We start from the raw sequence: 24,779 nt of genomic DNA on the forward strand, positions 1-24,779 counted from the left end.
TTCGTTCCTGTGATAGGAATCTGTTGGTTGATTCTCATGAACGCTATCTGCTTCGGGTCCTCTGCAAGGTGGCACAGAAAATTGCCAACAGTCTAGAAAGACGCACAGTAATTCTGTACGAGGAGCCATGATCGTGAGAGAGACTGGAAGAAGACGAAAGCATGGTATTCAAAGTATCTATTGAGAGAGATATCTACAGAGATGGTGGCCCGCTACACCTATTCTAGCGGCGTAGGTGAGATAGTAGTCTGCTTCTTCCTCCCTAGATAGCGTCCAGCTAGCTGCTCAAGGCCATATCATTCTTTTAGCTCTCTGTTTTGTCGGCCTTGCATAGTATGCGTCAACGTCTTCCAACTATCAACATCCAGCCCAAGTGCCCTGACGACTGAGCTCCATCCAGACTTTCTGATATAGTCGATAGTCGAAGTTGTTTATAACCACCATGCTCGTTGCTCTGCATTTTTCTGTACACTTTCTATCTGAAAACTGCCTGTGTATGTGAAGGGCCTATTGACACTTACAAATGCAGGTAAACCGTGACATATCAGTCTACGAGCCATTGTATTAGCGTCATTGTAACTGAGTACGTGGAAATGTACTTATCACTCAAACGCGCACAAAGTAGCTGAATTTGATGATTTCACCCTATGGAATCTGATATCATGTCATCAATTGAGCAAAACCATTGACTTCGAGGTGGAAGAAGAAGCAAAAAAAAAAAAAAGGAAAGAAAAAAAGAAAGAATGACCAGTGCCGGGCTCGATCCGGCGACCTTATCGGTGTTAACGATACGTGATAACCAACTACACCAACCGGCCATTGTTAAAGAACAGTTCCGCTTTTTGCTACATAGTCCAAGCTAGCATTGAGCCAGGTAACGGCGTCTGTAATTAACCCCTGATGGTAGGTTGCCACTCTTGCCTTTACACAACCTCCTATCGGTATTTAAGGCGGACACATTTCTTCGCATCATTCTGCAACGAAGGTTTGTGATATACAGGGCGTATAGTCCTATCGTCATAAAGGTGTAGGATATCATTCCTTTCTATGGATATGTTGTTTGCGGTCGGTCGATGGTTGATTACCACTGCAAGTTTCTCTTCACAATTGCCGAAGCTCAGGAGCCATCAACAGAATATTGACAGTTTGAGACCACCTCTGACTTTACGACGTAGGGCAATGCCTATTTGGGACTGGCCTTTTGACTTGTAAAGGCTCTATTGAAACCTTGTCTTAGACAACAGCCCTAAGTCGACTAGTGGACGGATAATCGTGACTGTTGTCTCATATGCAGAGAAGCTGATTCGTACTTGGAAGATAAATTAAGTAGCAGTTCCGAAGAGCAACGTGTTAGCTTCTAGCGAGCCACTGTTCAAATGCACAGTCAACCGATAGTGACAAGCGCAATCACCCCCTGAGCAGTAAGCGCTTGAGCATGGCCGGTTGGTCGAGCCTTCAGGGGTAACCGTAAGGAAATGCTGGGCGTCAGATTTCTGGGGATGTCACCCCGCAGTCTTTAGGACCGTTCTGTTACCTTATGGATTATGATAGGCCAAGAGGCAGAAAAAGTTGTAGCACCGGTATTCAGTTGGTGCCGCTGCCGAGTCAGTGCAGCTTGGAAGGCTGAATTTCGAGTCAGGGGTTGTATTGGAGAAGAGGGCTCACGTGCCCACGATCGTGATATCCCGTCTATTCAAAGGGCAGCGTGCGCGTCACAACCCAGATAAAATTCATAGTTACGTATATTCCGCAATTGGGCGTCCAGCGAACGAGAGCATTGGACTTGTGAGATGGCAATCCACGTCTCGGTTGTCGGCTTCAGCCCGAGTCAACTTTGGACCTGACACACCAGCAGTCCATCACACACAATCTGAGATTTGTGCTACGGACACTACTCCCTGAATATGAAGACTATCAGGTCCTGACCCAAGTCTGGACATAGTCAGCTCAAACGTCTTGTTAAAAGCAGAAAAAGTACTCGGCGACTATGAGGATAGTGTATATCTTCCAATGTCGATCATTAGAGACAGTTAAGACAACTCAAAAAGACAACTGGCTGATAAGATGGAGATTGACTGGACGCTCAAACGGCGACCACGTTGAAGACTCAACGTGGAGCCATTTGGTTGATGAATGCAGGAGTTCGTCTTGCCAAATCGACACTGCATATCCGGAGTGACCGATACTCAGGTAACGGTCTCGAACCGATGAATTGAAGGTTTATGGGGGAACTGGGCATCGCTGGCCAAGAAGCCATTAGCCTGAGGAAGCTGTTGTGATAGTTTCCAAAGATAGCCTCATTGCAATTAGCCGCAAATCCTGTTTGTGAGGCATATATCCTAATCCAAACTTCTAAGGATAGTCCGCTGAACTACGCCGGACTGAGTAGATGTACTCCGTCGTACAGAGTTTCATCTATTCATGGTGCATTTGATAATAACAACAGAGGTTGGTAAACCGGTGGCTGAGGGAGCTTTCTCTGTACACAGTACTCCGTACTCCGTACATACTTAGTATTCATCACCGCAAAAATAACCCACACAAAAATGAGCAAACCGAACTTAAATTGGAGGTGGAACATCCGGAAATTAAAGCTCAAGTAACTGCCAATAAGGACCAAGGATGCAGGATCACCGATGATCGATTATGCCTATCTGGGCGTAGTTCTGCATGGTAACGAGTGAAATCTCCACATGGCGCCATTAGCGGAGATGAGCGCCTTGCTGTTGTGTTTTTGCCGCTGGAACTAGGCTGCCTGAAGATGAACAACTCTTGGTTCCTGTCTCCTAGGAGTTCAAAAGTTCAGCCAGATGTGACCAGATGAAGTCACCAGACAGTTGGATAGTTAGGTAGTCTGAGCTGGTGGGCCTAAAGAATGCAATAACGGTCAGATTGCCAAGTGCACGATACTGCCAACCACTCGACAATAATACTGTGTCCGGATTACAGTGACTAGACGCGGTGGACGGGGGCTGAAACAATGATCACAACTCTACTCCGTAGTACACCAAGCACGAGTCTCATAAACAGGCCAGCCACTGAGATCTCTCTTTATTGCCTCCCAGTCCAAAGACCACCCTCGAACACTGGAGAGATGTTCTAGATGAAAGGATCTTCAATGGAACAGAGCATAGTAGATGGAGACACCAGAATAGTTTGGATCTTGTTCGAGTGTAGAATGACACGGCGAAAGTCCCTCTTTCCAACCTATACTCTGATTATCGTAAGGATCAGCCTGGTCTAAGCCGAAACTTGACAACGAGACCAAGGACCAAGGATGACTCGCCGCGTCGAGTTTAATTTCCTTGCCCCTGACAAACTATCCGAGCCGTGCGGTTTACCACTGGTCGACTCCCTCTGGAACACCCAGCAACGCCCCCTCTTGTTGTTACCAATCAGCATGATGCGGTGCCTGACTATGCTCAATCCAGTTCAACAGATCAGAGGAAGTGCTTTACACCGCTGCTGCTGGAGGATGCGCTAAGGTACGCTAATTTCCTTCGACTTGCCTCTTTTGGGGTGCTGGTCTTGGGTCCAGAACAAACGAACAAACGTAGTAGCTTTCTCTCTATCTCTCAGTCAGTCAGTCAGTCAGCCAGTCAGTCTCCAGGGGGTTTTCCCCCCCCGGCCATGATCACATCAAGTGGGCTTTGGCTTTTCTATCACCCGTTGGCCACCCCTACTCGCCTCTTTTCTTCCTGTCCTTTTCCCTTTTTCCCTCTTCTCTTCTTCTCTCCTCTCCTTTCTATCCCGAAGTTCCTCCTAAGTCTCTTCCATCTCAAGAAATCAAAAGAGGCCACCGCGCCCCCTCCTTTAAAAGCGCTTTATCCACTACCGCTTCACTCGTTCAGCGGGCATTCCTTGGACTCTGCAATATCTTTACATTCTTATCCACCATGAGGGGTGCTATTCTGGCCACCGCGGCCGCTCTTGCGGGCACCGCCATGGCCGATGTCGCACACATGCGTCGTCACGGCCATGATTCTTTCCACCAGCGTCGTTCTCCTCTCGCCGAAGCTGATGCTACCTGCGGCTGCACCACCGAGGTCGTCACTGTCTGGGGTCCCCCTACTCGTAAGTCTCCTGCAGTTGCGACCGAATCAGATCGAGCTGGTGTTTGATATGACTCAATGCGTGGTCGATCATATCAAAAGATACAGCGCCTACAAAAGAGCTGCTACTAACGTCAATTAGTGATCCCCGTTGCGTCTCCCACTCCCAGCACCGTCACTTCCGAGGCTGTCACCACTTTGCACTCGACCAGCACCACCACCGTGACTGTTATTGCCAGTGCCTCCACTCCCGCGGCCAGCCCGAGCCCGGCTACCGATAAGGTCCCTCTGCCCACTCCTGCCATCACCAACTTCCCCTCGACTGGTGTCTACACCATTCCCGCCACCACTGTGACCGTCTTCGACACAACCACCGTGTGCGGAGCCACCACTACCGAGCTGCCTGCTGGTACTCACACCTACGGTGGTGTCACCACTGTGGTTGAGACCGCGACCACTGTTGTCTGCCCCTACGCCACCGTCGAGCCCTCTGGCACCACCGTGACCAGCGTGATCAAGACCACCACCTATGTCTGCCCCTCTGCTGGCACCTACACCATCGCTCCCACCACCACCACCGTCCCTACCAGCACCGTCATTGTCTACCCCACTCCCGCCGTCATCACTCCTGGTACCTACACTCAGCCTGAGCAGACTGTGACCGTCACCCGCACCGACTACACCTATGTCTGCCCCTTCACCGGCCAGGACGAGCCCACCTCTGCTCCGGCTGCCCCTAGCACCACTGCCGTCCCTGCCACCACCACCGCCGCTCCCGAGACCACCACCGCCGCTCCTGACACCACCACCGCCGTGCCTTCCACCAGCTCTGCTGCGCCCTCCAGCTCCAGCACAGCCCCTGCTTCCACCGGTGCCGTCAGCGGCCAGATGGGTATGACCTACACGCCTTACACCAAGGGTGGTGACTGCAAGGACAAATCCTCCGTCCTCTCCGAGGTCGCTGCCCTCAAGTCCAAGGGTTTCACCCACGTCCGTGTCTACTCGACCGACTGCAACAGCTTGGAGTACATTGGTGAGGCCGCCCGGACTTCTGGTCTCCAGATGATCATTGGTGTCTTCATCAGCAGCACTGGTGTCTCTGGTGCCCAGGACCAGGTTACCGCTATCTCCAAGTGGGCCCAGTGGGACCTCGTCAGCCTGATCGTCGTCGGTAATGAGGCTATCCAGAACGGCTACTGCGATGCTTCCACCCTTGCCGGCTTCATCTCCTCTGCCAAGTCCGCCTTCCAGGCGGCCGGCTACACTGGCAAGGTCACCACCACCGAGCCCATCAACGTCTGGCAGGCTCACGGCTCCACTCTGTGCGGTGTTTGCGACATCGTCGGTGCCAACATCCACCCCTTCTTCAACGCCGATGTCTCCGCCGACCAGGCCGGCAAGTTCGTTGCTCAGGAGATCAAGGTCCTTGAGAGCATCTGCCCTGGCAAGGATGTTCTCAACCTGGAGACCGGCTGGCCTCACGCTGGTAACGCCAACGGCAAGGCTGTTCCCGGTACCTCCGAGCAGGCTATCGCCATCAAGTCCATTGCCGACGAAGTCGGCTCCAAGTCTGTCTTCTTCTCCTACTTTGATGACCTCTGGAAGGAGCCCGGTCAGTTCGGTGTCGAGCGCTACTGGGGTTGCTTCGACACCTTCAACTAAAGCGCGGGTTGAGCTTGCGTTCTGAGAGAATCTAGGGAGGTTTGGAGTTATTCGCAACTTTCTGTCGGCCCAGGATATATCCTTTCATTTTTTTTTTGTGTATTGGACGACAATTTCCACCTTATACCATTCTCAATGTACCTCCAAGTTCCCGTAGTAGATATAAATTTTTTATTTCATGTCCATCCCCTGGGCCAACCGACGGTTTCCTTGTGTATTGTCCTGTATATGCAATCCATACTGATTTGACTCTCCTGCCCGACTTCACGTAACTGTAGCCGCGATTAGTCAGTGCCATCCGCATTAACTACTCCCTGGGTCAGTGACCCTTCGAAGCGGGAGTTACTGCCTAAGTGCCCATTCCTCTCTTGTCTTATCATCCGCCAGGACCCCACCCTACGCAATTGTAAACAAACGCATCAGCTGGATCACACTGCATTACCAACAAACTTAATCTACAAGTACAAGAAGTAAAAGTCCACGTCCACCGACGGGGACCATTATCGATTGATCTCAACTGCCTCGCATGGTATCGAGTATCCACCCTCTAATAGCGACTGCACTGACGAGTTGGAACCCACATCGCGGCAGTTATCCTTTTTCAGTTCTTGTTTCTGCGATACGGAAGCGGAAGAGTACGAGGCTGCTGGCAAACAGGTTGCTAACTCGGTTCCGGTCCGTCAGCTTCATCTTTCATCTGGTGATGTGGCAGAGAGTAGGTGGAACAGGACTGGACTTGACTTACCGCGCCCGGGGCACAGACGAGAGGGACACAGCAGTCGTAGGCGTTTACGGTCGCGTTGCCGCAGGGGAATCCGACCTTTTTTGTTGGGGTCAATAGTTAGCCTGGCGTGTGCAAAGGTAGTTCAAGTTTCGGAACGAGAGGATGAAGATTGAGAATGAGAGTGAGAATGGGAGGGACATATGCTAGGGAGGTAGACTTACGCCGGAGCAGGACTTCTCAGCAGAAGGCAGCGCCACGGCGGCGGAGAGGAGGAGGGTAAGCGAGAGGAGACGCATTCTGGATGCTGAGCAGCTTCGACGCTATACTGAAGGGAAGTCGATGATAGGTACGGTACGTAGGTCCCCGGTAAAGTGGGTGATCGATGATCGATGATCGTGGTGGTTGTGGTGGTGGTGGTTGTGGAATCTGTGTTGCGTGACTTGTCAGATTGAAAGGTATCCCTTGATAGGTAGCTTCTCCCAACGATGGTTGGGATTAAGGTGATTGTCTTCTGCACCCCTTGTGAACTAAATGCTAACTAGCAGGCTGGCTGTGGCTGCTGCCAGGAGGAAAGGGAGAGTATGCCAGGGTCAACGTACTTACCTTTTGAATGATATTCGATCGACGCACGAGTCTTCAAAACACTCTACAGCAGTCAACTGTCCGGAAGGAGAACTCAAAACAGAAGAACGTGGGAGGCTGAGCAGAAGCAACAGGTTATGTACCTCCCCTGTCACACCTTGATCAAGAGCCGAGAGAGAAAAAATCAGGAGGTCGGGCTGGTCCGACAATGAGCCTGCAATACGGTACTTTCCTTACTCCATAGGGAGGGCAAGCCTGAGCTGTCTCTATGCCGGTCTTTCACCCTGTGCTCGGTATTTTTGGAAGCGAAGCAGCAACCTGAAACACAATCTGCGGGATCGGCTGTTACGCCCTGTTGATCAGTGATCAGGGATCTGCAGGACGGCGTGCTTACACCTTGCTATTGGACGTCGGGGCACTGGCTGTGGGTATTGTGTGCGACTTGTTAGCTGTCGATGACATGAGAGGTATACTGGGTTCTCCATAATAAGGACGAATGGGAGGAGTAGTCTATATCCAAGGGAATGAATCATGTAGCCTGAAGGTTGGGTTGTTAGTATTGCATGGCTGGTGGTATGCCCTACCTTGCTCGGAGGGATCAAGTAGAATACACTGTTCATAACTGGATGGCAATAGGCCACAGCATATGCTCGAGCATGATTCTGAGGACGGACGAATACTCCTCGTGGATCCGCTCTGTTGCCTTAGACTAGTTGGCCATTACCCACAGCATCCTTGCTCTGATGCAGATTGCAGGCACAATGACGGCGGGGATAGTAGCTCGATGTACAAAGGAGAATCTGACTCGTATCTACAAGATCATAGGTAGTCCTGAAAATGCCGCATTGCGAATGCCTGACTCTTTGTACATCTGTTTTAGCTGAATGAATGGTGCATCTTCATCCAAGAGAAACGCCACGATCATAAGTCCCAGCATGTCCATAATGACATCATATCGAGTACTGGCACTGACCAGGTGGTTCATTGCACTCAATACGTAGCTCGTCACCTACACTAAGTATAGCTCTCCATCAAACTAGTGTACTGACAATTCCCAAATAGCATTGCACATCCCTAAGACCTGCCAAACAAACATCTCAAAGACCTCCGGGTCTATGACTTGTCGAATGCTTCAACAGAATGATCAAGCATCATGCGAAATGTTCAAACGCCCAATGAAGCCCGCTAATGAATTGTACAGCATTTCCATGCGCCGAAAATGAAGCACCAGCGATGAATGAAGGAAAGTATAGATCGATGGCGACAAAATGCTTGCAAGAGATATGGAATGACGGTAGAGCTCATCCGCTACTGGAAGTCTCAAGGATGCTTCGCGGTACATGAATAACCAATGACCGATAGGATGCAATGTTTGTTCGAGTTCCATAAGTGCGTGGTTCAAAGTGTTCGGCTGCCAGAGCAGAAAAGGAGGAAATCCCACAACATAGCTGTATCGATGCGCGCTAAACGCTGTAACCCTTGACAGAACCTCAGGCGGCGGTCAGGGTGGAAGAAATGTGTATGTAGAATCCGCATTATGTATTAATCCCAAGTGATATGGAGCATATAGACATTTGAGAATAGACTGATCGGTAAGGCTTGTCGTAGATACTGATCGTCATGGCTTCTTTTAGAAAATAGTGAAACGTTTGGATTTGCCAGACTTTCCGGCATCTGTTCCATGGATTAGCTTGAGATAACACGAAGGGTCGTTGAACGCACCTAGAGACTTCTGTTTCTCTTTTTGCCCTTCTTTTCCATTCTGCGCAGGGCTCCTGCCCTCGGCGGCAGCTCGAATCGTGGCAATCCGCTGCTTTGCGCGTTCGTCGCCCTGATCCGCCGCTCTCACGTACCAGACGTTGGCCTCTAATGGATCACGACGGCAGCCAATGCCCATCTCGGTAAAGTATCCGACAGCATATTGCGCTTTCGCCAGTCCTATGTAGAGAGTTAGCATATTAACCAGTTGAGTCCGTGTGTGCACATACCGAGTTCTGCAGCTCGCTTGGCCCACTCGTAGGCCTCGCCTTCGTCCTTCTCCAGAACGGGCTCCGCGCCTACCAGGTACCAAGCGCACAAGGCCATCATCGCCAAGACATGCCCGCTTTGTGCGGCATTGGTATAGAAGTGGATGCTCAATGCAGGGTCTCGAGGACAGGCCAATTTGCCATGCTCATACGCATCTCCAAGACGATAGCTCGCTTCGACATGGCCCAGATCCGCCGACTTGGTGAATAGCTGAGCTGCGTAGGCCGGATCAGGAAAGACATCATCGCCGAAGCCCGTTTCGTGAAGGAGACCAAGTTCGTAAGGCGCAGAGTTGTACTGGGCGTCGGAGGATTCCGCCGCTCGCTTCAACCATTTGATGCCTTCCCGATACCGTTTGCCTAGGCCCATGTCACCCGCCAGACAGGCCTTGGCCATGCGGAGCATGGCCCCAGGATGATTCTTCGAGGCAGCTTGGCGGTAGAACTGTTGTGCTCTAGCCGCTTCTACCCTGGTTCCCCAACCGAATTCATAACAGAGGGCGGTACGATAGCATGCCTCGACGTGACCATGCTTGCTCGCGGCTAGAAACAGGGGGAATGCTCGGTCATAATCTTCCTTGCCCTTGCTGAAGAGTCCGGATGCATATCCGTCTGCCAAGTAGTACTGCGCAAACGGATAGCTACGGTCAGCCAGACGTTGAAAGATCGACTTGGCTTCCTTGAGGAGACTATGACGAGTGATCCCCGCCGCTTTTCCGCCATACACTGCGTCCTTGCGTGCTTCATGATCGTCCGGCGGCATTTCCAACATCGCGTTGACCATGAACACGGCGAACTCGTACTGTACTGCGGGGTCGTCCGTTTTCTTCACATTGGCGAGATACATATCAAAGGTCTGTTTGTGGCTGAGTAAGGAGGCATTGTTGCCCACCCAGGATTTTAGATGGGAGTTGTCCAGTTGCCCGGGGGTCGGTCCTGGCTGAGGATAGGGGGTGTTGAGGAGATCGACAAAAGAAAGTGGACGGACATCGGGGGACGAGGAGTTCCTTGGTGAGGTGCGTGCATGAAGGTAAGGGGAAGCACCGGGCGACAAGTTCCGACCATCGCCTCCCATGTCCGAGACGAACGAGTATGTTGAGTTTGGCCGTGGTATACCATGTCGTCTAGCTGAAAGATGTCCGTTGGAGCCGGACAGATTCTCGGCCGAAGCGGCACCAGATGGCGACTTGAGTGCGACCTTAGAATTACGATAAGGCTGGTGATGATAGTGCAAGGGCTCGAAGTTCTCGGTCCGAGCCTCACTGTCCAAGCTGCCCCGGGAGGAGTTGTTCTGGCTATCACTAGGAGCTGCAGGGTCTGAAGAAGGCTGGACAGGACCATTCGCCTCGTCTTTGAGCTGGTCGTCTATGACAGACCAGGAACCGCTGCTAGCCGGCGTATGTCCGGCTTTCCTCGATGCTGGGGCTGGTGGAGGGGCGTAAGAGTCTCGGCGTGGTGGAAACGGCCCATTGCTGTTCTGGGGATTCTGCGATTGATCCTCAAGCGACATATTGGCTAAAGCAGTGGTGGGCATAGAATTCGCGACATGACCGTTTCGAGTATCTTCGTGTGTCATGTTGGACGATTGCGACAAATTCATGTCTGTGTGAATATAGACTGGCGGAACTGGAGGATATCCATTTTCAGATTGAGAGCCAGGCAAAGCCTTCCGTGCAATGTGTTGTGTGGCGCGCTGTTGGGGTATCGATCTGGGGGTTGATTGACTCTGAGACGGCGAAAGCGGGGGAGATGATCGAAGATAGACCGGGGGAGGGGACGATATTGGTTGAGGGTAATCGCTTGCTACCGAGCTTGTCATTTTCTCTGACACGGATTAAGTGGCGGCAACGACAGGAGACAGGATTCCTGTATTGCCGTCTGTTCAAAAGACTGTCAAATTGATCTGGAGCGAGGGTGATTGAAGATGGAGAGGCCTTAGAGATCTGACGGCATCGAGACTTGGTCCAGTGAATATGCAGTAATCGTAAAAGATGGTCGGACTAATGATTGCGTACAATATGCTGCAAATTGCAGTGCTAGCGACCGACTGAAGATCTGTACTGTGCCCTGGGGATGAAACCAGGATCGTGGATAAGTAAAGGGTCAACTGGAGGGGACTCCGGGTTGGGTCCACTGCCTCGCAGTAGTAGTAAGTACTCCGAACCTGTCAACAGCTGGGAGAGGCTGGATGGTTGGATTTGCTTATATTTGTCTCAGGATACAGCGCGGATGAGCTGACGTTGCAAATCCAAGAGTAGTCTAAACTTGAAGCCTGAAAGCCAAGTGAGAATCTCAATTGCCTGACTGAGCGAGGGACTCTCTTCTCTCTTTTTTTTGGAGAAGGGGAGACTCTCAGAGTGATGCACCAAGTGGGCGAATATGAAGAGTCCAACTCCATAAATGGCTCTAGTCTGATCATTAGTTGCGGCTTTGGACCAGTTTCCGCCTTGTATTGTTCTGGGTATTACATTTACCTGTGGACGGTACCAATCTTAGGCAGACAGAAGTATTATGTGGAAAAAAAAGGGTTATGAAACCCCCACCTGAGGGTACAGTGGAAATGGTCATGTGGGATCGTGATATTTTCTCCCTCTCTTAATGTGTAAGCTTGGGCTTGTCTTTCTCCTTCCATCGTCTTCTTTCTCATCTTGCTTTGGCTGGAACCAGATCGAAGGTGGTGTAAATCACTGGACCCGTTAAATATCCCAGGAACACCTTAATGCTACGTTTTTTTTGGATTAAGGCCCTGAGAATATCGTTTGAAAAGGATAGCAGTATTATTAAATGTCGTTACGCAATACAGAGCGCGAATAGGATCAGACTAAAAATGAAATGTAAATATTTCCCCATCGGTTACGGAGAACATAAGCCTGCAGCCGAAGGTTTTAGGCTACAATAGTTTCGGTTGAATAACCTGTATTATATCATGGTATTAATCATTAAATCAGTACCTCAAGTGAAATGCTGTATACCACCTGACAAGACAGCTGCCTCTCTGGTAGCAGTGGCTCCGTACGAAGTACGGAGTATGCCGTGCCGATTGGAGGTAATCCTACAAAGTCAATGATTATCACAGACCAGCCAATAGTGTTGAACCTTCTTGACATCCGCCCGGCTGGACAACTAAGGGGTCTTCCATGGCTTCATTTGTTGGGTCAAAGGCAATCAGGGTATGATGAACAGCAGCATCAAAAGGTTGTACAGACCTGCGCACTTGAGAGTAGACCATATTTTTGATCTTGTTTAAATGCAGATTACAACTTACTAGGCACTTAGAATAGCAAGGAATGATGGGGTCCAGTGTGCAAAGTTGATCTTGGCGATCGCATTAATCAAGCCATTTCACATAAGCACAGCTGGAGATCTATCTGGAGAAAAGGACAAGCATAAAAAACAAGGGAGATATTGGATTCCAGCCTAAGCGAACCTAGTCAACTCATTAGAATGCGGCTCATTAGTCCAGACTCAAATTAACATACAGACAGTCCACGACGTGGAGCTTTCATAATGACGATGCTCGAATCATTGCCAAGTCCTTCCCCATATTCACAGAGCAAATCGAAGGTTTAGTGATCTTGGTCTTGATCCCGCCCATATATACAGTTCAGGAATACTCTCCCACAGCGAGACATTTTTCTCCACACCTGCCTTCCTCTCCAGAAGTTGCTAAAATACTGCGAGGGTGAGGTGGAAATAGACATCCTCACCGTATTCTCAGCCGCCCGTATTCCAGCCTCAGCCTTGTCATCTCCTACACTTTGGCGTAAGTGGCCCTCCAGACATTCTTGACAAAAAGGACATTGGTCTTAGCATCGCTTAAAAGTGCCCAAAGTGTGACTCCAGTGATGTGTCTCTGGAAAGTTAAGGGACTTAATTCAAAGAATACGATAACAGCACTCCTGGTTCTAGTAAGTACCGCTTACGTGCGATGCGTTCGGGTAGAGATGAGAGAGACCTAAATTTACATAATAGTCAATTTACTGCTACATATCAATTCATTGCCGTCTACTCGGAGTACTTGTACAGTGTAAGTGTGCAGCATGGTAACGCGGATTATATGATCAGTATCATATACATGACATCGGACTCACCGCATTGTGTCGGGTTCTTAGTGCTGGACCACGGACCCGAGTTCTCCACGATGATATCTTGAAGACATTAAAGTAATAAGAGATCGGGCAGCCGTAGGATCCGAAATACAAGTGTCAAGGTCCAAGTTTCCGAGAGCCATACTACTATTGGTGAGTAGAGAGTCAAGCCAATCGATCTCATGGCGCTACTCAGTACTAACGACTGCAGGATCGATACGCTGCATATGAGCTCTTTATAGAACTTTCTCCGTAGATCATATTCTGATATGATCCATAGATTCATGAGAACCCTGACTGTTTGGTAATGTCATGAGTTCTAAGGATTATTCAAAAGACTCCTAGGAGATAGGCAGTTATATGGAGTAGGTAGACTTGAGAAAAATACAGACCATTGAAATGTTCTGTATGTGGAAACAAATCCGTCCTTTATACGGAGTAAATACCCAGCTGTAGCACCGCCACAAGGCCCCTGAGTTAGGCGTAAATAATAGGAATATGTAAGGTAGACAAATGGTTTTCTACGAAGACACTCCGCAGAGGTTGAACAGTGTCTAGGCTTTATCTATCACTCGGATACTATTAGACACATCGCAGATTAAATTTTGCGATAATCATACATTAATGGCAATACGTTGATAGTATGTAACGTGTAACAATCAACCAAGTCAGGTTTTCGATGATGTGATGGGATTGAGATCTGGCAAATACTCTAGCGAATATGGACAAGGTTCGGAAGCCAGGCCGAGCCATCAGTTCAGGCGGATATTCCAGAAATGCGGCCGAGACGTTCTACGTGACTGGGGTACCTACGCAACTGCATGTACTTCTTATGGTAGGGAGTCTGTTCTATCTCTTATTTACTGCGCGGGCATTTAGAGTGATTTTCTACTTGGTTTTGCGTTCAAAAAAAAAAAGAAAATATCCGCTGGCTTGGACAAGATCGTTATTAGTGGCAATGGTTCTTAAGTATAGATGAGCTGACAAGCTCACGGTGGGCTGTTCTAACTCCGTGGTGTATCCCAAAATAGAATACTCTCGTTGAGGTGTCCTTAGGTGCACCAGTAGGAGTTCAGTACAGTTTTACATGCATTAGGTCAATGTCTCAGACAACGTGTCAGGACGCATGGAGCATTGATGGTCTGTCTCCTTCCAATACTTTCTGCGCGTGGTGGAGGATGTTTGAGCAATGAACTACAGAGGTAAAAGACGTCTCCAGCAAAGTCCAGGATCAACTTCGTCCTCGACAATGCTTCAGTGCACTGGGGAGTGGTGACCCTTGGAAATTTCAATTTTGGATCATTTGAGGAGCAAGGACCAGGGAAACTCAAAGTGACCGGCCTTTGTATGATTGGTTTGATACCTTTACGCTATCCTATATATGGCTAGATTATATTACCTCCAATGAGAACCAATAAGCACTACTCTGTATGGTAAGTTGACCCTGAGCGGACCTTTAGACTGACTAAACCTAAAGGAGGCTTATTAATAACGGATTGCCCCTAGCGACGAGCACATGGCTCTTATTTGTGTACAATAATTGGAGAAGCCTACTAAGGTCGCAGCACTACTGACTCTAGTTCCCCTGTTCTGGTGTCCTTGATACAGAAGTAGCAGGTAGAAAACTCCGGCATGACTTTTTTGATCATTTTATGACTGTTCATTTTGCTAAATCTTCTGATTGACTGCGGATGGAAGACGCTTGTTTTGGTTGGGTATTGAATAATATTATAACACAGTTCGCAATCTCAATTCCTTGATGCCCATTGAGTAAGCAGGAGCGCTTCACCTTGTATAAAGAATTAAGGTTGCTCCAGTTTCCAGCGTACCTTCACGAACTGCGGACACTCCTATTTTCCCTTGTGTTAGTGTACCATGGTGTAAGTCTCTCCGTCGTCGTGGTCGGCCGTATTTTTCTTTACCCCTTCTTGGTCTGGCCAGCCTGCTCCGCACCACACCATCTTCGATCACCCGCCATCGCTGTCCTTCCATAGCCCAACCGCCCAAACCTTTCCAGTAATCTCTTTCAGCACGGGGCGCTTTCTTCCCAAAATTCCGCTTCATTCTTTACGCTACATATTCCATCTTCGCTTTTGACTGCAGCCCTCAATATGCTGTCTTGACCAGCTTCAGCCACTCGCTTGAATAATACGGAGGACTTTTGACTGGGCCCATTCTCCCGCTTTCTGTCAGCGCTGATTATCCTCAGCCCTCGCTCACACGACAAACACCGTTGGCAACGTTCGACTTCTTTGTTGAATTGTTTGCTTTGAGTTATTGTACGATCTCTGGTAGTCGCTTATAGGATTCAATACAAAGAAGGACATTGCGAATCAGCGCGCGACAGATATACCACGATTCCGGCAGTCTCCCACATCTTATAGCTTCAGACTCCTGAAATACACTCAGCTACTGCGATATATTTGAAAATTCCAAGTGCATTCATGCTCGGCAGTCCCTAAATGTGAGTGCCTCTGACACAGCATTATCCAACTCGGTTCTGTCAGATGTTGATGGATACCGGCCAGGGTCACTGACAATGTCTTTCTGAATCCATAGAAGCGTCATGTCTTTGCCCCAGAGGCCGGGAAAGGTCTCCCCGCGGCGAGAGGAAACACAGGCGTTCCGAGACACTTCGCGCAGACGACGTCGGGATATCGAGTCGGGCGACAACGAGACACTGTCCAGCCCACATCGACATCACCACCGCCGCCATTCACAAAGCTCCAGAAAAACTAGGGATATGGACGAAGAGAGACTCGAACCAGGTGGGCACAGGAAGAGCCAAGTGCGGCCGGAACGCAGTCGCATTGACGAGAACCATCCTAACTACCACTATCGTCAAAAGTCTCAAAATATGCCAGTATACCCGTCAACAACCGGAAATGAACCGCTGATTGAAGGCGATGAGCTCAACAGAGACAGTTCGCAGAGTACAGAGCACAGAGGCAGGGAGGGTGATTTTGCTACGCACGGAAATATCAACAAGCCCATGGAACGAGCGCCAAGCCGTCATCGGTCGAAGAGGAAGAAGTCCCGAAAACTCTCAAGAAGAGCAGCTACAGAGGAAAAGCGACGGCAGAAGGCCATGGAGCAAGTTCGTCCGCCCAGCCCCTGGAGTGCTTATTGTGCAATCATCACTTTTTGGGCACCCAACTTCATCCTGAAATGTTTTGGGATGCCGCAGAAGGCTCAGCGAGAAGCCTGGCGAGAGAAGATTGGTCTTATCAGTCTCATTCTACTTATCGCCGCATTTGTCGGTTTTCTCACCTTTGGTTTCACTGCCACTGTCTGTTCGGCGCCTCCATTACGGTTGAAGATCAACCAGGTCGACCGTGGGTATATGATCTTTCATGGGGAGGCTTACGATCTGTCTAAGTCGAAGCATCCAGCGGCTGCGGGTATTCCGGCTGACTCTAACGTTCTCTATGACTTACCTCACAAGTATGGGGGCCAGGACGGAAGCTTCTTCTTCCAGCAGGTCAACGGCGCCTGCAAAGATCTCATCACCTTGAAACCTGGATCAGATATCCCATCGAATTCAGACGGAGATCTCGCCTGGTACTTCCCCTGTACGGCTTTCAATCAAGACGGCTCCTCGAAGCCGAACTTCACCTCACCGTACTATAATGGCTGGGGCTGCCATACTTCGGGGGCCGCACGGAAGGCATTCTACGGCCTGCGGAGCTCAGGTGATGTGTACTTCACATGGGCTGATACACGGAATAAGAGTCGAAATCTTGCGGTTTACTCAGGGAACGTCCTGGACTTTGACCTTCTGAACTGGCTTGATGAATCTCAGCTCAACATCCCGGCTAAATTTACTGAACTTCGCACGAACCCGGATGTGCGCGGCGTTGATTTGACTTACTACCTCCAAGCGGGAGAAGATAAGAGGATTGGAAAGTGCTTGTCACAGATCATCAAGGTCGGTACTATTGATACGGACACAGTTGGTTGTATCGCGTCAAAAGTTGTTCTCTACGTGTCGTTGATATTTATCCTATCGATTGTCATCGTCAAATTCGTTTTTGCCTTGTTCTTCCAGTGGTTCCTCTCCCCGCGGTATGCGGCTTCGAAGACCAGCATGGGAGCCGATTCGAAAACCCGCAAGCAGGAAATTGAGGACTGGTCTAATGACATCTATCGGCCTGGCCCTCGCCTTGCTGACCAACACTTGCCTGACCGTCCTAATAAGCGAGCCAGTTTCTTACCAACCACATCACGATTCTCCAGTCCCTATACTGTGAGCAACGGAGGCAAGCAAAAGCCTCAGTATATTACAATGGCCAGTCAGAACTCAACCTCCCGGCTACTCCCAAGCACTGCCGGTTCCATGTACAAACAGAGCCACAACAGTAGTGGTGGCTCATTGCATCTCGAGCCATCGCGTCTGAACCCCGCTGCGAGTGGTACCAGCCTCGCCGTCGGGGCGGAGTCCGATGTCCTTGGGTCATCTGCTTACATTCACGAAGCGGTTGTCCCGCAACCTCCCCCTGAATGGCAGCCGTACGGATTTCCTCTTGCTCATGCCCTGTGCTTGGTCACTTGCTACTCTGAAGGCGAAGAGGGTATCCGCACCACGCTGGACTCTATTGCCATGACCGATTACCCCAACAGTCACAAGACTATCATCGTTATTTGTGATGGTATTATCAAGGGCAAGGGTGAAGAATACTCCACGCCGGACATTGTCCTTCGCATGATGCGAGATCCCGTCATTCCCACGGATGAGGTTGAGGCATTCTCCTATGTGGCTGTTGCCACCGGTTCCAAGCGTCACAACATGGCGAAAGTGTATTCTGGGTTCTACGACTACGGCGAGACCTCCGTCATTCCCCCGGAGAAGCAGCAGCGTGTACCCATGATGATCGTCGTGAAGTGCGGTACACCAGCTGAGGCAACTCAGGCAAAGCCTGGAAATAGGGGCAAGAGAGACAGTCAAATCATTCTCATGTCTTTCCTGCAAAAAGTCATGTTCGACGAGAGAATGACAGAATTGGAGTATGAAATGTTCAACGGGCTCTGGAATGTGACCGGGATACCGCCAGACTTCTATGAAGTCGTCCTCATGGTTGACGCAGACACTAAAGTTTTCCCCGACAGTTTGACTCATATGATTTCTGCCATGGTGAAGGATCCAGATGTCATGGGCTTGTGCGGTGAGACCAAGATCGCCAACAAGACAGACAGCTGGGTGACGATGATTCAGGTCTTCGAGTATGTGTTTCCCTTCTTGTTACATTTGTCGTCCTTTGGTTTATCCCTTTCTTTTATTTCCCTCTCTAATAAAACTTGCAGATACTTCATTTCGCATCATCAGTCCAAGGCTTTCGAGTCGGTTTTTGGTGGTGTGACCTGTCTGCCTGGCTGTTTCTGTATGTACCGCATCAAGGCGCCCAAGGGAGGCCAGAATTATTGGGTTCCCATTCTTGCCAATCCCGATGTGGTGGAACACTACTCTGAAAACGTTGTGGACACTTTGCACAAAAAGAACCTGCTTCTTCTGGGTGAAGATCGTTACCTGTCAACTTTGATGCTACGGACTTTCCCCAAGCGGAAGCAGATTTTTGTGCCCCAGGCTGTGTGTAAGACTGTGGTGCCAGACAAGTTCATGGTGCTTCTCTCTCAACGGCGTCGCTGGATTAACAGTACTGTCCACAACCTCATGGAACTCGTGCTCGTCCGGGATCTTTGCGGTACATTTTGCTTCAGTATGCAGTTCGTCGTCTTCATCGAGTTGGTCGGCACCCTCGTCCTTCCAGCGGCCATCGCATTTACATTCTATGTCGTCATCATTTCCATCATCAAGAAACCGGTTCAAATTATCCCTCTGGTACTACTCGCGCTCATCCTGGGTCTGCCGGGTGTGCTCATCGTCGTGACTGCGCATCGCCTGGTTTACGTGTTGTGGATGTTTATCTATCTCCTTTCACTACCCATCTGGAACTTTGTCCTTCCAACGTATGCCTACTGGAAGTTTGACGACTTCAGCTGGGGAGATACTCGTAAGACGGCGGGAGAACAGGACAAGGGCCATGAAGCCGGGGAGGGAGAGTTCGATAGCAGCAAAATCACGATGAAGCGTTGGCGAGACTTTGAAAGAGGTATGATGCTTTCGACTCCCTATGAACGATGACACCGGCTAACCTTCTCACTAGATCGCCGACTGAAAATGCAGAGTGGATGGGCACAACCTGCGGTTGGCGGAGGGTATCCGGCACAGTATGAGCCGTACTCAGACTATTAATTTCGTTGCGATATATTGGATAATTATCATGACAAAAGATTTGTGTAATATGTTACTTTATTTTGGAGCGGCGTCTCGAACGTGTCATCCAATATCTGTCAGGCGCTTGATCGATTTTTGACCGATCTTTGAAGTGTATGTATTTCTTCACCAGCTTATTTGAACCTACTGCCATATGGCGCTTCGAGCTTGCTTGTTCATGTAACTCTTCACTATGGCCATACTGCATGTAATTTAATTTTCTTCACCAAGACATTCTATCGTCATGATCTTATAGAGCTGGATTTGACGCTGTACCTATTGCCGATGCCAATGCCTATTGTGATGGGGCTCGGAAGTACCATGAGACCTCTTAGATGGGCTTGCCATATTCTCAACTACAAGTGATTTTCTTCCCTTTTTCTTCGCTGACATAATTAACCGATGGATGTCAATCAACGAGGCGGTTGATACTCACTGAGTCAGAAGCAGTTTCTTAAAACTATCCAGGCACAACTTTCAAGTCTGGAGAATTGTTTTGTCAACCAAAGTTTAGTTAGCTTTGGCACTCTGACTAAGATTCTCCTTTGTCATCCACCTTCTCCTCTCTTCATTTAGCCTCGTCGTCGCTCAACTAACGTCCTCTTTTATGATTTGAACAGCCTCAACCGGAACCCCCTTATTCATCCTTTGTTCATCAATCTCTTCCTGTCCTCTCCTTGCCAGTTTCAATGTCCGTTCTGTGTTGTACTTAGTGTCTTGATCGTCACCCGCCTTCTGACGCTCCGATCGACCACTATATCTTAGATACATCCGGGTCATGCACGTTCTTGTGCCCAACACGCTGACCATGCTGAAGTGCGCCATTCCTACCTACATTTGAACCTTGGTGCTGATTTCTTGTCTGCAAGCACTATCAACATTATCCTCTCTCATCAAGACGCCACTAACCAGAACGAGGCATAACAGCCGTTGTCTCATTATTTATCCACCGGTTGCCTTCGGCTTCCGTGTCTTATGACATTGCTCGTGCTTACGGGCTGAGCGAAACTATTGCCTTTTTACGTACATACCCACATACAAACTGCGACACCGCCCCTCACCATTTTGAGATCAATCATCTCCCTCGTTACTAGTGCTATGCGAGTTGATTTATCATCGCGACTCGACGCTTCCGCACAACGAGCAAGCCACATACCGTTGAGCACTTGGTTTTGACTCGGTCGGAATCTCAATTTCCTTCCCCCTAGCCCAATATTAGACAGCCTTCTTCTCGCCGCATTGTGGGGGTGGAGGGAGACTATCTGCGGGGTGACTGGCGATTACAGAGCAGAGGCGCCATAATCCCTGATCCCCAACAAGGAACAACGTGGTCGGTTATCTCTCCGTTTGTACAACGCTTGGTGCGGTTTGGTGCCTATCAATCTCAACTTGGAATAATACTCTCTGCGATCTCTTGGCTTTATCGGCTGCGACCTGGCTCGATTATCCCTCGGTGGCTTGCGCCAGCCTGCGTCTCGGGAAGAAGCAATCTGTGTACAACCAAGGGATGCCCGGTCCAAGTGACTTTGCATTTACAACGTCAGCATCGTCATCGCCGTCTTATTTTTTCACGTCGCCTTCCGAACATCCTACGCATCCCCGTTATCGTAATCGGACATCTCACGCCTCGTCATGTGATGCGCCTGGGCCATCACGACTGCGACCTGTGGATATGTCGTTCGGACAGGCCTCCTTTTATGATGACCAGGACTCCGACGAGATGTCTAGGGAAGGGGATGAGCATGCTGCTTTGCGCACGGATATTGACGAGTTTCCAATAGTAGCAACAATATCAGAATCTCACCAGGTCGGCTTGACTCCAACAAATGACCTGGGATCGAGCGACGCGGGTATTTCCGCCTTCACCGCTGTATCTCAATACCCGAACGCTTTCGACAATGACTCGAATGCTTTCGCCGTCACAGAAGTCGTTAACGCCGTCATCGGACGGGAAGAGTATCTCCGAGGAGAGGGAAGGCACGTTCGAGCAGCGTCAGTCGGCCGCTCGTCGTCTCCGCCAGCGGATCTGTATATGTCTGATTCAGAAACAACTGATGTTCTGGGTCATCAAGGTGGAGTGCCCATCGGACCATACATGGCCGATGGCGGAATGACCATGGATAATATCCTGGCCGACGATCCAACCCTCGAACACCACTTTTCTACCATTCCCGAAGAAAGCGACGAGGACGATGTGGGCGATTTGATCATGGACTACGAGTCACCGATGACGCGAGACGGGTTTAGCGTCTCCGACCATGAAGAGGACCCCGACGATACGCAAAAGTTTTATGTGGATCATGACGATGACTATTACGAAGAGCACATCGATCGTCCACGAACGCGCGAAGCTACCGCACAGCTCACGGATGTCGACTTCAACGATTTCTACCGGGCGTTCGACTATGATCCGTTTCTGGTGATGGAAGCAGCCCCTACCGGTAACCACGGCGATCACAACAATCTTCCAGAAGGCGAGGCGACGGAAGGGCTTCCAGGGGTAGACCTTGCCCACCTTCCTGCATCTGTGCTCCACGGCACGAGTGAGTGTTCATCAATCTATCCACAATAAGACAGGGTACTAATTTTTTTTTGGTCTACGTAGCTCACGAACGGAATTTTACTATCGATCAGTTTATCAGCCAGTGGCTCCTGGAATCTACCAGGCACTCACCGCCTACTCTCCCGTTGACATCCAGGTTGCTACCGCCGTACCCCATATCCAGGATTCTCGGATGGACACCGCCGGAGAAGATCATCCGGCCGAACAACTACAACAGAGATTTCTACGATATTCAACAGATCCCATGGTGGGAAGCCCTTCGTGTAAAGCGGTCGGATGCGCGTGAACTGCGAGACCTCTGGTATACATCATATCACAACGTTGACTATCCGCACCCTCAGTTGGACGGCAAACTTCCGCAAGAAGAGTTCTATTTTCGAGAGAAATCGATGCACACTAAGCATCGTGCCTCTATCGAACACTTCCAGCTGCGGAACCTGATGTCTGTCCCCGCATACAACACGGTCCATTTCTCGCACGAGTCGAAGGTCTATTCATGGGTTCCGGCGCATGACGACCTGAGTTGCTTGATTGACCTGTCCAAACCGCCAATTAATTCTGGATTCCGCGGCCCTGTCAAAATATCGACCATGAAATCTGCGCACAATATCTGCATCGCCGGTGGGTTTACCGGGGAATATGCTTTGCGACCGGCGGGCAAGGAGGGCGCAAAGGTGGAGGGGTATGTGACAACCAATGCAAATGGCATCACCAACCACATTGATATCGTCCCGAGCCGGACAAGTCATACCCCGATGGGGATATTTGCGTCGAATGACCAGCACCTTCGCGTGCTGGATTGCGAGACTAACACTTTTATTGCGGATCACGAGCTCTCGCGAGCAATCAATTGCACCGCCACGTCCCCGGATGGGCGGTTGCGTGTGGTCATTGGGGATTCCCCAGATGCTTGGGTAGTAGAAGCAGACACAGGACGACCAGTGCAGCCGCTTCGTGGTCATCGCGATTTCGGATTTGCGTGCGCATGGTCGCCAGACATGCGACACATCGCTACCAGCAACCAAGACAAGACTGTGATCATTTGGGACGCGCGCACTTGGCGAATCTTACAAACGATCGAGTCAGACGTAGCGGGGTATCGCTCTGTACGATTCTCCCCGGTCGGTGGAGGCCCACGAACGCTGCTACTGGCCGAACCGGCGGACCGGATCGCCATCGTCAACGCGCAGACGTACCAGACTCGACAGGTCCATGATTTCTTTGGAGAGATTGGCGGAGCGGACTTTTCGCCGGAGGGCAGCACGATCTGGGTGGCGAACACAGACGAGCATTTCGGTGGGTTCATGGAGTTTGACCGCCGACAATGGGGCCAGCCGTACGGACCACGGGGGCTTCCCAATGAGTGGATACGTGAGGCAGACCTCGACGAGGACGAGCGATGTGTGCTCAGCGAGCGGGAGCGGCAGATGAGGTTCTGGTGGAATCTGAGCGATGAAGAGCACGAAGCATTGCTGTTGTAGGGGTTTGCATGTGGCTGGTGCTGTGGCGTTAGGGAATCTTCATCATTTCTTCGTTTTAGTGGCTTTGCTGCGCTGGACTGTGGCTGAGCCTGGTGGGACTTGGGTGGCTAATCTGCTTTTAATTTTCTACAGCGACTATGATACCACAATATTTCATTTATCTATTTCCTGTCTGTTATAGAGTTCAATAGTCGAATATCTTCTGAGGAGAGCTGAGAGAAATAATAATCCAATACGGGCGTTCTCGGTAATACTCCACAGTATTTCCTTAGTCTGTGGCTGAGTCTGTCCCACTGCCCCGCCAGATCTGTTCCATCCTCATACGTAGCTGACCTGACCCCTCACCAGCAAACAGAGTACACAAGAGGCCCCGTCGGTAGTATATTAAGAACTCACCCACATCCGTCTCACATCTACCACATTCAACCATCCCTTATTCCATACACCTCAGACATCAACCAACCAACCAAAATGTCCTTCTCAAACATAATCCAAGACGCCCTCTCGGGCCACAGCCACAGCAACAACAACAGCAGACACGACAATAACTACGACGAGTTCAACCCCGCCGTACGCTACGCCGAATCCCACGCCAACACCTCCGACTCCTCCCTCTTCACCTCCGCCCTCTCTTTCCTAAACGAGAACAAGCACCGCCTCTCCAATGACAACGACATCAACGAGCAGGAAATGATCCACGCGCACCAGTCGCTCTACGACGGCCGCGATAGCGAGCGGCGCCACGACTCGTCCTCCGTCGGCGCGGGGGCGGCGATGCAAGCGCTCAAGATGTTCACGAGTTCGTCTGAGGGGGAGAAGAGCGGGATGGATAAGAATGCGTTCATAGGGCTGGCGATGGCGCAGGCGAAGAAGATGTTTGAGGAGAAGGAGGCGAAGGGGGAGGTGGTAAGTTGATCTTTCGCTTTGCCTTGGCTTTGGGTTTTGGTTTTTGTGATTGGGAATGAGGGTACTGACCATTGTAGAATGGTGATAAGCAGTCTGCTATCAATGCAGCGGCGGAAATGGCGCTTAAGATGTACTTGAAGAGCGGGGGTGGTGGTATGACTGGCACTGGTGGCCCTGGTGGTCTGTTGCAGCTGGCTAGCAAGTTTTTGTAAAGAATTCTGTGATTTAAGCGGTTGATATGATGCTCGTGGCCTTGATGGTCGCGATACCCATGACATGTCTACGAATTTGACCATATGTGGACAGGACACTCAACTATTTCAATTGCTATATACGACGCTCTATGTTGGTTCGTAGGAAATACCTACATTCAATCCATGCCTCCCGCATCAGTCAATATCAGAGTATGCAAGCGCCAAACAA

At 50.1% G+C, this 24,779-nt stretch overlaps 5 protein-coding genes and 1 non-coding gene across 6 annotated transcripts; 4 read left to right on the forward strand and 2 right to left on the reverse strand.

Moving 5' to 3' along the window:
* Positions 1-744: 744 nt before the first annotated feature.
* tV(AAC)7 lies at positions 745-818 on the reverse strand. The gene has a single exon. It is a non-coding gene (tRNA).
* Positions 819-3,598: 2,780 nt separating this feature from the next.
* btgE (putative cell wall glucanase (Scw11)) lies at positions 3,599-6,597 on the forward strand. Its single transcript, XM_742269.2, has 3 exons — positions 3,599-3,643; positions 3,757-4,074; positions 4,195-6,597. The coding sequence occupies exons 1-3, from the start codon at positions 3,631-3,633 to the stop codon at positions 5,712-5,714; spliced, it is 1,851 nt and encodes a 616-aa protein (XP_747362.1). The 5' UTR covers positions 3,599-3,630; the 3' UTR covers positions 5,715-6,597.
* A 2,053-nt stretch (positions 6,598-8,650) lies between these two features.
* chs3 (putative chitin synthase activator (Chs3)) lies at positions 8,651-10,866 on the reverse strand (the record flags this gene model as incomplete). The annotated part of the gene is made up of 2 exons (XM_742270.1): positions 8,651-8,958; positions 9,009-10,866. 2 exons carry the CDS (start codon positions 10,864-10,866, stop codon positions 8,651-8,653), a joined length of 2,166 nt encoding a protein of 721 aa, XP_747363.1.
* A 4,112-nt stretch (positions 10,867-14,978) lies between these two features.
* Positions 14,979-19,787, forward strand: chsF (chitin synthase CHS3). Its single transcript, XM_742271.2, has 4 exons — positions 14,979-15,599; positions 15,664-18,355; positions 18,437-19,242; positions 19,297-19,787. The coding sequence occupies exons 2-4, from the start codon at positions 15,702-15,704 to the stop codon at positions 19,383-19,385; spliced, it is 3,549 nt and encodes a 1,182-aa protein (XP_747364.1). The 5' UTR covers positions 14,979-15,599; positions 15,664-15,701; the 3' UTR covers positions 19,386-19,787.
* A 1,126-nt stretch (positions 19,788-20,913) lies between these two features.
* AFUA_8G05640 (WD40 repeat domain-containing protein) lies at positions 20,914-23,450 on the forward strand (the record flags this gene model as incomplete). The annotated part of the gene is made up of 2 exons (XM_742272.1): positions 20,914-21,949; positions 22,012-23,450. 2 exons carry the CDS (start codon positions 20,914-20,916, stop codon positions 23,448-23,450), a joined length of 2,475 nt encoding a protein of 824 aa, XP_747365.1.
* A 471-nt stretch (positions 23,451-23,921) lies between these two features.
* Positions 23,922-24,568, forward strand: AFUA_8G05650 (uncharacterized protein; the record flags this gene model as incomplete). Its single annotated transcript, XM_742273.1, has 2 exons — positions 23,922-24,356; positions 24,434-24,568. 2 exons carry the CDS (start codon positions 23,922-23,924, stop codon positions 24,566-24,568), a joined length of 570 nt encoding a protein of 189 aa, XP_747366.1.
* Between the last annotated feature and the right edge of the window lie 211 nt (positions 24,569-24,779).

This window comes from Aspergillus fumigatus, chromosome 8 (genome assembly GCF_000002655.1).
Source record: "Aspergillus fumigatus Af293 chromosome 8, whole genome shotgun sequence".
NCBI classification, from domain to species: domain Eukaryota; kingdom Fungi; phylum Ascomycota; class Eurotiomycetes; order Eurotiales; family Aspergillaceae; genus Aspergillus; species Aspergillus fumigatus.